The sequence below is a fragment of the Camellia sinensis genome, chromosome 7, assembly GCF_055761805.1.
Source record: "Camellia sinensis isolate YWXY chromosome 7, ASM5576180v1, whole genome shotgun sequence".
NCBI classification, from domain to species: Eukaryota; Viridiplantae; Streptophyta; class Magnoliopsida; order Ericales; family Theaceae; genus Camellia; species Camellia sinensis.
The window spans coordinates 157,700,471-157,713,130 of NC_138967.1; the positions used below are offsets into that span (position 1 = coordinate 157,700,471).

General features: G+C 41.3%; 1 protein-coding gene across 1 annotated transcript; it reads right to left on the reverse strand.

The window, feature by feature from the left end:
- Positions 1–6,468: 6,468 nt before the first annotated feature.
- Positions 6,469–10,908, reverse strand: LOC145796237 (uncharacterized). Its single transcript, XM_082881288.1, has 5 exons — positions 9,100–10,908; positions 8,530–8,733; positions 8,378–8,436; positions 7,750–8,149; positions 6,469–6,987 (listed from the first exon to the last, which is right to left on the reverse strand). The coding sequence occupies exons 1-5, from the start codon at positions 10,906–10,908 to the stop codon at positions 6,469–6,471; spliced, it is 2,991 nt and encodes a 996-aa protein (XP_082737414.1).
- Between the last annotated feature and the right edge of the window lie 1,752 nt (positions 10,909–12,660).

Genomic DNA, 12,660 nt, shown 5'->3' on the forward strand with positions numbered 1-12,660 from the left:
CTCGTCCCAACCTTGTTGCCAGTACTTGGCCTCCAATGCAGAATGCTTGGCAGCCATCACCACGATAACGGCCTCCAGCTCAGCCACTTTTCCTTCAAGTTGAGCCTGCGCCCCAATAGCAGCCTCATTTGATTGGTCAGCTGAAGCGACAATCATGTTCAAACGGAATGCCTCCCTTTCGGCAGTATGGCATCCTTCTTTCTTAGCCTCCAGGCTCACCGTCAGTCTCTCAGTGTTCATAACGGCCTCCAGCACGGCCTTTTCCAGCTCTTCCGCGCAGGTGATGGATAGATGCATCCTCTGAATACACTGTAACGGATTACAATGTATTAAAAGAAAGAAAGTTGTAGCATAACACCAAAGACAAGCAAAACAAGAATGCACTTACAGCAGTCATCATCTGTAGGGTCCCCTTCAAAATAGGGATATCACAGGGCCCATTATGGTCAGCCATGTCAACCGGCATCAACAGAGTCTTAGTCAAATCAAAAGCAAAATCTTAGGAAGCAACAACCAAATCAGAGATAGAAATGGGCCTGCCCTGATGCAGCATCGGCGGTTCCCATTTCTCAAGTGCTTCGTCCTCAATAGAATCTTCAAAGGCTTCCCCCACCACTGCCTTGCCAGTCTCTCTCCTCCTTTTTTTTCCCTCACAACAACCGAAGCGGAGGGCTCGGCAGTAGCAGCATGAGTTTCAGAAGCTCTCACCTCCAATTTTACATCTATGAGGCTCTTCGCCTCGGCCTTCAACAAAGGGGTCTCCAAAGTATCACAATCACCAAAATCCTCAGCCTCCAAATCCACTAGCACTCTCCTCTTCGATACGGACCCACTCCCTGCGAAACTGAAGGCAAGAGAGGGCATCCTTTCAGGCAATGCACCCTGGCTTCGACGACGATTCGTAACCAGAGGAGTGAGGGATGTGTCAGTCTCAGTATCAAAATCTAGAAGGGATGCAGCGAGCCTCGCCTTCTTCGGAATGACAGAGTGGTAAGTTGCTTTGGTAATCCAACAACTCTAGCACGGACCTCTTCTTGTACCTCAAAACGGCTTTGATGGCCTCAATATTCTCCCGGTTCAGCCTTCGCTGAAAAAGAGGGGCCTCTGCAAAAAAGAAGTACCACATTAAAACAACACCCAAAACAATGGCAAGAAATACAAAAGACACTAGAGGAAGGATTTGAACCTGGGTAGCCATCCTTTAGAGGCATCTGTTCGGACTGGAATTCGGTCTCGGCGGGGAACTCCAAGTTGCTTCCAACTTGCAGAAAATCATCATTGTGCTTGTCTGAATCAGGCAAACCAGTCACCAGATAACAGTCGATCCAACGAACACGCAGGTAGTACGTGCTATGATCCTTGTTATGAGAAAGAGTGTAGCAGCCCAAAATGTCCAAAATATTGAGATTCAAGCCCAACCGTTTGTTGAGAGCGGACACACCACAGACGACACGAAACAGGTTAACAAACACTTGCATTGGGGTGAGTTGAACCTGGTGCAGAAATCGGCGCACTAAAGGGTCGAAAGGAAAACGAACCCCTCCATCGACGATAGATGCAACCGGAAAAGCGGTGGTATTCCTAGTGCCCATACGCTTGGCATCGACCCTTGGCATCGACCCTTGCCAGCGACCCTTGCCAGCGAGAGGGTCTCGTCATTAGGGATATTGTGGTCACGAAAAAACATTGCCATGGTCTCAGGAGTATCAACTAGTGAGCGAAACTTTCCCATTAAACTAAACCTAGTGCTACAGTGGTAAAACTCAGATATCAAGATGGGGAACACAACGGCGTGAGGACCAGACAAGATGATTGAAACAGAAAAAGACAAGAGAAGAAGGATCACGAGAAAACTTACAGAGATCAGAGCAGCGGTAGCAAATGGGCGGCGCTGAAGCAAGACTGGCAGTGGATAGTTTGAGCAGAGCACCAACGAGATTGGTTTATAGCAACGGAAAGGGTTTTTTTTCTTTCAAACTCTCCAGAAGAATGAAAAAGCAGATAAAAGGATTTAGATTGACAGCCAGAGCATTTATTGCACCAGCCGGCGTGATGGTACACGAAGCATGACCTTCGGTATGGAATCGACGCACTATCTCTACACACCTATCCCACGCCGCAATGTGTCACCACGAAAGGACGCATGCAGGGGTTGTGTGTCAGGATTGAACCGTCACCAAGGCCGAACTGAAGCAGAACCGAAGCGATGCGACGCTTGGAGAGCAGAACAATAGCTCTCCCAAGGGCAACCTTAGCGCAAGCTAGTGGGCAAATGAAGGGGCTGAATATAAAATAGGTCGGATCCAAGCCTTAGGCCAGCCCAATCCACTAAAGCCCAAATCCAAGTGGGTTAGATAAATATATGGGTAAGTCAATTGAGCCCAACTCCATGATCAATAGTCTACCCAAGTCCTCAAGCACTTGGGCCCAACCCGTAGTGGAAAGGCTAGTCCAGCCGTGATGCTGGGCTGGGCCGAGCTGCAAGACCTAATCTATGGGCCGAACAGAAGTGGGCCGAGCCCATACAAGGATATCCGAATGGACCAGCCCATCTCAGCAGAAGCCTCGTCTAGGACCGAGCTAGGGCACGAAGGTAAGCTGAGGAAACCCCTTAGAGAAACATGGAAGCTATGAGTGCATGCACATGGAGGATGCCACCTTAGTTGGTCCCCTACATCTAGAATCACGGAAGTTGTTAAACCAGAAGAATGTGGTTCGTTATCAGCATGAATACAATGAGTATATGCATTCAATGACAACTACCAGGTGGTCCTCCATCTTGGGCAATGCTAAGAGGAAACTTCGCAGCACCTGAGCTCAATGAAACCATCTTGAGCAACAAGCAAGGAACCCTATATATACTACATGAACTTCACATTGAAGGTAACTGAACTGATCCAAGCTGAACCTCACTTGCTTACAAACTCAACTCTCTACACTTCTTCTCCGATCACTGATTCCCACACCGGATGGGTTATTCGGCCAACCTCGGCCGGGCAGCTCTTACGGTGCTTCTTGTGGCAGGAACCTCAATCATTGGATAGTCCAACAGAGTGCGAAGCCCCGATCCACTTTCATCTAGTGCAGAATCTAGTATGCACAGTATACATACATTTTTATAATGCGTCATGTTTGAAATTTATGAGTAACGTTTAAAAATATATAAAATTACTACATGATATGAGGATTCTCATAAATCTTCTAACAAATAACGAAAATTTTCATAAAGTTACATCTATTACACAAATTACCATTTAAATAAATCATAGATACATTTCATCCAACAATTCCAGCCATGGATTGAGTCCTTGGTCCGAGCTATCCAACACAACAAATTACCATGACTTTACTATTTTTCTAATTTACCCTATTTTTTGTCTTTAAATTTTACCAACTGTATTATGACACATGTTTTTGTTATTTAATTTGTAAAACACATCATTATTAACATGATATATAAAAAATAAAAATAAAAAAAACGCATTGTGTAGCTTTTGGGTAATTAACCTATTGTGTAGTTGTGATGAAATTTGCTAAAATTTGCTTACTATTTTTTTATTCTAAAATTATTATTTTTATTTATTTAATTTTAGAGGTTTTTATTTATTTATTTTTGACCGTACATAGCACGGATATTATACTCATACCAATAAATTTAAAGAGATATTATGAAGTATATTTAGAATATTCATACCTATGATATATTATTTGAGTTCAAATTTTGCCAAAAGTCATATGAAAAGATAAGCTTTCAAGTCACATTCATTAATTTAACTTATCATAATTGATTAAAATCAAATTTATAATGATCCTATCGAACTATCAAAGTAGCGAAGAGGACAATGACTCAAATGAATGTGGTTCAAAATATTTCAATAGTCAATAATTTAGGTGAGAGGGGAGTGGTGGGTACCCAGTCCTTAACAAAGAAACTTCCAATAAAGAAAGTTTGTGACAAAATATAGGGGCTCATTTTCCAGCTAAATGTTTGAATTAAAACTTTTCAAATGACAATAATTAAGGTGAGAAAGGAGTAGTTGGTATCAAGTTTCCATAACAACTTTAGCACTAGGAGACGTTTTTCAAAATTACATAAATAACTATATATTCTTTATTTTATCTAATTATTTTAGTTAATATATATTTTTAACAAAATTTTTTATAATTAGTTAGCCGCGTAGAGAAATCGTTTGCCTAGACTCTCTTGATTCTTCAATTGTATCTAGTCCCTTCCAGATGATGTATAATGTCTAGTACTGTCACGCCCTACACATGCCCCTAAAGGTTTGGGCATGACCTAAGCGAAAATGAACATAAAAACTGATGTACAAACCGTACGGGGCCTTATCGGAAGCATAAAATATTAATAAAACATAAATACGAGCATACTCCATTGAGCTATTTCTAATATGCCAGGATCTCATGCATTACATACATCATCAAAAGCGGATAAAGTTTAAAACTATATCCTTGGATATCGTGTATAACATATACATTTACAGTCCTAGCCCGATAATTGGGCATAACAAAAGGAATATAAAAGTTAAGTACAACATCCGTAGGTGGCTCTCAAAAGCAGACCCATATCTTAGCAGCTTCACAAAAATAAAAGGCCTGGTATGGTGCCTGAACATGTAAAGGTTGACAAAAGGGACAGCGTCAAAGTTAGGACTGACCCCCTGACTGATAACCTATAGAAACAGACATAATAGAGAGTGAGCCGAGCTCAATGAGTAGTAATACATAATGAACGACGTCTAACTTGAAACTTAAATGCATTAATACATAGAAAGATGCAGCATGCACATGGTTTGTCTGATTCTGCGTTTAAATCATAATGGCCCTAGGCCTAATCCTGTGACATAAGCATGTGGCTATAAGCCCTTGAAACATGATGGCACGAAGCCCTTGAACATATGGCACGAGGCCCTTGTAATACACTTGAAACTTGTGGCACGAGGCCCTTGAAAATGCACTTGAAACTTGTAAATGCTTTTCTTCACATGCTTTAACATTAATATATCTTCAACATGCATAAGTACATTACATGCTTGAGACATTAACATAATTGCCTTACATGCCTTGAAACATTGACATGATTACATAACATTACATAGGTACTACTACTCACAGTGTTGAGGTGGCGTGTTGCTTCCTTCTGGAGTGTGCCCTGCACACAATTAATACATTAGTTTCTTTTTTTATAAAGCATTTCCTGAGTCTTACACCTTGCATGCTTACAACCGCTTTAAAATCATCTGTAAAATATTCTAAAAATACCAGAGAAACAAGCACTCAAAGCTGAACAAACATTTAATTTTTCCTGAAAATGAGTCCCCCGCTCGAGCGCCACTTTGGCCGCTCGAGCGGACTGTAAAATACACAAAACTGTTGAGAGGTGGTTTTTCCCGCTCGAGCGGGCTTTCCGACGCTCGAGCGGACCAAGCGAATTTCTGAAATTCTGGACCTCCATTGGAGTCCCAACCTGGTATTCACTCCATTTTTACATGCAACCCAAGGTTTGGTTAATGCAATATTCCCACCTAACACCACTATAACATGGATTCTACATTGAGTATAACAAATTAACCAAGATTAGAAGCTTCAACAAGCCATCTCTCTCTCTAATTCCATTCTTGGATTCAAGTTCTTCGTATCTTTAAAACATAACACATGATATATGCATAATTCCATGAAGTGATGATAGACAACCATAGATGGAAGTATAATTCCCTACCACACTCAATCTAGATGCCTAAGCAACCAATTGAGAGAAACCCTCATTAATTAAGCATGAATTGGACATGAATCAAACATACACATCAATTACAAACTCTAAGTAACCATAATAAGAAGGATTTGAGCTTACCTTGAATTCAATCCTACACCTCTAACAACTTTGCCAAGCTTTCTTGTTGGATCCCTTCTCCCCCAATTTCTCTTTTTCACTTTCTCTTCTTTTTTCCCCCAAAAATGGTATTCACGTTTTTTTCCCTTTTTTTTTTTTTTTTTGACTAAGGCTCATGAAGTCTTAGAAGTATATATGCATAAATAAGGCATATAAGACAAAAATGAATCGTTTAATCATTCCAAAATTAAAATTTCACGAACATGCTTAATATTACTTAAAAATTATGCTGATCACAGATATATAATCAATTTCAGCTAATTAAGCCGTTAAGGCTTCCAATTTCTAATGCAAACGTGTTAATGGTGACAGATAGTTTCCTCGTGAGACAGATAGACATTCATAGACATGGATTTCACTTCCTTAATCATAATTTTTCACGAAACTACACAGTAAGCATTTAAAAGTACCATTTGAGGACTGAGAATATAACAGAAATCATGTACGAGGGTCGGGTTATTACACTCTCCCCCCCTTAAATAAGTTTGGTCCTCCAAACTCGGGTTACCTTAGGGTTGGAACAAGTGTGGGTATTGATGTTGCATCTCTTCCTCTCTTTCCTATGTTGCGTCGATCCCGTAATGTTCTTGCCATTCAACTTTTACCATTGGAATCTCACGGGTTCGTAATTGTTTTACTTGTCGGTCCAAAATGCGAATTGGTCTTTCCTCATAAATCAACTTGTCGTTTAACTCAATTTGATGGTAGTCAATAACATGTGACGGATCCGGAAGGTACCCACGAAGCATAGAGACATGAAACATGTTATGCACTTGACTCATATGTGGTGGAAGGGCAACTCGGTAAGCTACTGGACCCACTTTTTCCAGAATTTGAAAAGGACCGACATACCGGGGTGTTAACTTACCTTTCTTTCCGAATCTTGGGTGCCCTTTCATCGGAGTGACTTTCACGAAAACATAGCTATCCACGTCAAATTCCAAATCTCTCCGTCGGTTATCAGCATAGCTTTTCTGCCTACTTTGAGCAGTTTTCAATCTTTCCCGAATAACGTGAACTTTTTCAGTAGTCAACTGAACAATTTCAGGCCCTAATAAGGATTTATCCCCAACTTCAGCCTAGCACACGGGAGAACGGCATGGTCTTCCATACAAAGCTTCATAAGGTGCCATGTCTATGCTCGAATGGTAACTATTATCATACGCAAATTCTATCAACGGGAGATGGGTTTCCCAACTGTCTTGAAAATCTAATACACACATTCGGAGCATATCCTCAAGAGTCTGTATCGTCCTCTCGGATTGACCGTCGGTCTGAGGATGGAAAGTTGTGCTGAACTTTAATTCTGTACCCATTGCTTCCTGTAAACTTTGTCAGAATCTAGAAACAAACTTAGGATCTCTGTCTAACACAATTGAGACCGGAACACCATGAAGCCTCACAATTTCATTTACATAAATCTCTGCTAATTTATCGGCATTATACTAAGCTTTTACTGGCAGAAAGTGGGCGGACTTAGTTAATCGGTCCACAATAACCCAAATTGAATTCATACCTCGAGGAGTTCGTGGCAACCCCATAACAAAATCCATAGTCAAATGTTCCCATTTCCATTCCGGGATGGGAAGAGGTTGCAATAATCCGGCAGGTCTTTGATGCTCCGCTTTTACTTGTTGGCATTGCAAACACTTAGAAACAAACTCCGCAATCTCCTTCTTCATACTTGGCCACCAGAAATTCTGCTTCAAATCTTGGTACATTTTAGTACTCCTTGGATGTATTGAGAACCTTGAGGTATGCGCGTCTTCCATCAATTTTTGTTTAAGACTCATCACATTGGGAACACATAGTCGGTTTTGAAATTTGAGGACTAAATCTACCATACCGAATCCCGGTCTTGGTTTTGTTTCGAACTCATCATGTATCTTCCTCAAAGTTTCATCTTCCATTTGGTGCACTTTAATCTCTTCAAGAAAGGTTGGTTGTGCTACTATCATTGCTATTAGGGCTTTTTGACCATGTAACACAAGGTTCAATTCCACCTTATCCAATTCGATTGCCAAGTCCTTTTGTCCTGTAATCATACTTGCCATATCTGCCAAAATCCCCATATTTTTCCGACTGAGCGCATTAGCAACTGTGTTGGCTTTACCAGGATGATAATGAATCTTCAGGTCATAATCTTTCAAAAGTTCCAACCACCGTCGTTGCCGCATATTTAATTCTTTTTGAGTAAAAAGATACTTGAGACTTTTATGATCAGTGTATACCTCACAGGTGCTACCATACAAATAGTGTCTCCATATCTTTAAAGCAAAGACTACTGCTGCTAACTCCAAATCATGCGTGGGATAATTCTTCTCATGGAGTTTCAGCTGCCTAGATGCATAAGCGATGACTCTTCCGTTTTGCATAAGTACACAACGAAGCCCTTTGTGTGAAGCGTCACTGTAGATTACAAATCCTTCTGTACCGGATGGTAAGGCCAAAACTAGTGCTGTTGTCAACCTTGTCTTCAATTCCTGGAAAGCAGATTCTTGTTCCTCTGACCATTCGAATGCAACTCCCTTTCGGATTAGTTGTGTAAGTGGCACAGCAATTTTAGAAAAATCTTGAACAAATCTCCTGTAATAACCAGCTAACCCCATAAAACTACGCACCTCAGTCACATCAGTAGAAGTTGGCCAATTTACAATTGCCTCAATCTTGTGTGGATCTACAGAAACTCCTTCCTTTGTGATGATATGCCCCAAAAATGCCACTTCTAGTAGCCAGAATTCACATTTCTTCAGCTTTGCGTACAATTTCTTTTCCCGGAGGGTTTGAAGGATCAAACGGAGGTGATTCTCGTGAGCATCTGCATTCTTCAAATAGATGAGAATATCATCAATAAAGACCACCACAAATTCATCCAAATAGGGCTTGAAAACACGGTTCATCAAATCCATGAAAGCTGCTGGCGCGTTAGTAACTCCGAATGGCATAACCAAAAATTCATAATGACCGTACCGGGTTCGAAAAGCTGTCTTCTCAATATCATCAGCCTTGACCTTTAATTGATGGTACCCAGACCGCAGATCAATCTTGGAAAAGACTTGTGCCCCCTGCAGCTGGTCAAATAGGTCATCAATCCTTGGTAATGGATACTTATTCTTGATTGTGACTTTATTAAGTTCCCTATAGTCAATACAAAGCCGGAGTGTTCCATCCTTCTTCTTTACAAATAGAACCGGTGCACCCCACGGAGACACACTCGGACGAACGAACCCCTTGTCCAATAAATCTTGCAACTGCACTTTCAATTCCTTCATCTCAACTGGCGACATTCTATACGGAGTCTTTGATATGGGTTGAGTTCCCGGTGCTACTTCAATGGTAAACTCAATTTCACGGTCTATCAACTGCCCTGGTAATTCTTCAGGAAAGACGTCCGGAAATTCACACACAATTGGGATCATGTCAACAGTTCCATTCACTACTTGCCCCTCCGAAACACTGCATAAATACCCCTGACACCCTTTTTGAATTAATTTACATGCCTTTGCTGCCGAGATCAAATAAGGTGGAGAAATTACACCATGCCCCTGTAAGGTAGACTCTAATTGTCCCGGAGGATGGAAACTGACTCGTTTAGTTAGACAATCTATAGTTGTACCATATTTACCCAACCAATCCATTCCCAGAATAATATCAAAATAAGTCATGTCGAGAGGTAACAGATTGGCATATACCCGGACATTCCCAAGCTCGAGTTCGCAACCACAATAAACGAAAGTACAAAGCACAGAATCTCCCATAGGTGAGGATACACATAACATATAAGACAGTGTTTCTTCAGTTTTATCTAAGTTTTGTGCAAATAATTTTGACACAAAGGAATGAGTAGAGCCAGAGTCAAATAAGATGGAAGTAGAATGACCGTGAACCATAAATGTACCTAACACCACTGTTGCTGCATTCTGCACATCTCCTGGAACCAATGCAAACACTCTGCCCTGTCTCGCTATGTCTTTATTGTTGTTAGATTTGACCGGTGCCTTGGTGTTAGTAGTTGGTGTAGACCCTGCTGAGCTAGTAGCAGTCCTGTTACCATTTCGTTGATTCCTCTGAGGGCAATCCTTTATCAAATGGCCCGTTTTGCCGCACTGATAACAGGCTCCAGACTTCCATTGGCATATCCCATGATGCCTCTTTCCACATTCCGAACAAACAGGAATCGTACCCTGATTAGGGGCAAAAGTATTCGAAGTCCCTGAGTTTTGTTTCTTGTTTGGTGGAGTAGCCACTCCTTTTGACCATTGATTATTTTGCCTCTTTCCTTTCCATTCAGCAATCCGGTTCTGAGCAGCAAGGTTTCCCTCAGCTATAACAGCCCTCCCCAGCACATCTACGTAGGTAGGCAACTTTAACATATTGACTCGATCCAAGATGGCACCCCGTAAGCCCCCTTCAAATTTTCGTGCCTTTTTATAGTCCGTGTCCACCATATGCGGTGCAAACCAGGCTAACTCTGCAAATTGGGCCTCATACTCAGCAACAGTCTTGTTCCCTTGTCTAAGAGTTTCGAACTCCGTCACCTTTTTGTCCCGCATGCTTTGGGGGAAATATTTATCATAAAACAGCCCCAAAAATCTATCCCATGTTAATTCTGGATGGATTGTCCTCGTAGGCATCCACCACCTCCATGCCTCGTCCTCAAGAGTGAAGGCCGCTAGTTGTACCTTTTGAGCTTCGGTGCAGGGAAAGACTTCAAATAACTTCTCTATGCCCAATACCCAGGCCTCAGCTTTCATCGGTTCTATTCCTCCTTTGAAGGTTGGCGGTTTCATCTTTTTAAACTCCTTAGTGAGGGTGATAGTTCGGTCTTCAGCATGAAAATCTTGCACTACAGGTGGGGGTACTGGTGGTGGTGGCGGCTGTTGGGGAGGCTGTTGCTGTTGTTGCCGTAGGGTCTCTGCCATTTCCATAAGCATCCTTTCCATCCTATCCTGTCGTGCTGAGGTGGCATCTTCCACATCTTCTGTCCTTGTTCTCACCATGATCTACACAACAATTAATTAAATACTATAGACATAGTGCGTCATGGTTAGCATTATCAGAGTACACTTAATGTTGCCATCGAACTCGTCTTATATTTTTAGGATGTCATGCATGAGGCCTAAATCCTTTCTAGACACCCTACAGCTCAATGGATCCGTGTGTGCGATAGCAACTCGTGCTCTGATACCACTGTCACGCCCTACACCTGCCCCTAAAGGTTTGGGCATGACCTAAGCGAAAATGAACATAAAAACTGATGTACATACCGTACGGGGCCTTATCGGAAGCATAAAATATTAATAAAACATAAATACGAGCATACTCCATTGAGCTATTTCTAATATGCCAGGATCTCATGCATTACATACATCATCAAAAGCGGATAAAGTTTAAAACTATATCCTTGGATATCGTGTATAACATATACATTTACAGTCCTAGCCCGATAATTGGGCATAACAAAAGGAATATAAAAGTTAAGTACAACATCCGTAGGTGGCTCTCAAAAGCAGACCCATATCTTAGCAGCTTCACAAAAATAAAAGGCCTGGTATGGTGCCTGAACATGTAAAGGTTGACAAAAGGGACAGCGTCAAAGTTAGGACTGACCCCCTGACTGATAACCTACAGAAACAGACATAATAGAGAGTGAGCCGAGCTCAATGAGTAGTAATACATAATGAACGACGTCTAACTTGAAACTTAAATGCATTAATACATAGAAAGATGCAGCATGCACATGGTTTGTCTGATTCTGCGTTTAATTCATAATGGCCCTAGGCCTAATCCTGTGACATAAGCATGTGGCTATAAGCCCTTGAAACATGATGGCACGAAGCCCTTGAACATATGGCACGAGGCCCTTGTAATACACTTGAAACTTGTGGCACGAGGCCCTTGAAAATGCACTTGAAACTTGTAAATGCTTTTCTTTACATGCTTTAACATTAATATATCTTCAACATGCATAAGTACATTACATGCTTGAGACATTAACATAATTGCCTTACATGCCTTGAAACATTGACATGATTACATAACATTACATAGGTACTACTACGCACAGTGTTGAGGTGGCGTGTTGCTTCCTTCTGGAGTGTGCCCTGCACACAATTAATACATTAGTTTCTTTTTTTATAAAGCATTTCCTGAGTCTTACACCTTGCATGCTTACAACCGCTTTAAAATCATCTGTAAAATATTCTAAAAATACCAGAGAAACAAGCACTCAAAGCTGAACAAACATTTAATTTTTCCTGAAAATGAGTCCCCCGCTCGAGCGCCACTTTGGCCGCTCGAGCGGACTGTAAAATACACAAAACTGCTGAGAGGTGGTTTTTCCCGCTCGAGCGGGCTTTCCGACGCTCGAGCGGACCAAGCGAATTTTTGAAATTCTGGACCTCCATTGGAGTCCCAACCTGGTATTCACTCCATTTTTACATGCAACCCAAGGTTTGGTTAATGCAATATTCCCACCTAACATCACTATAGCATGGATTCTACATTGAGTATAACAAATTAACCAAGATTAGAAGCTTCAACAAGCCATCTCTCTCTCTAATTCCATTCTTGGATTCAAGTTCTTCGTATCTTTAAAACATAACACATGATATATGCATAATTCCATGAAGTGATGATAGACAACCATAGATGGAAGTATAATTCCCTACCACACTCAATCTAGATGCCTAAGCAACCAATTGAGAGAAACCCTCATTAATTAAGCATGAATTGGACATGAATCAAACATA

Excerpts from the sequence above, each read along its gene's own strand:
- LOC145796237 (XM_082881288.1), bottom strand. The coding sequence starts at position 10,908 with ATGGTGAGAACAAGGACAGAAGATGTGGAAGATGCCACCTCAGCACGA. Across the intron at positions 8,734-9,099 it reads TGTCTCCGTGGGGTGCACCG|AATGCAGATGCTCACGAGAA; the intron begins GTTCTATTTGTA and ends ATCTATTTGAAG. Across the intron at positions 6,988-7,749 it reads CAAGACCGGGATTCGGTATG|GCTGAAGTTGGGGATAAATC; the intron begins GTAGATTTAGTC and ends CCCGTGTGCTAG.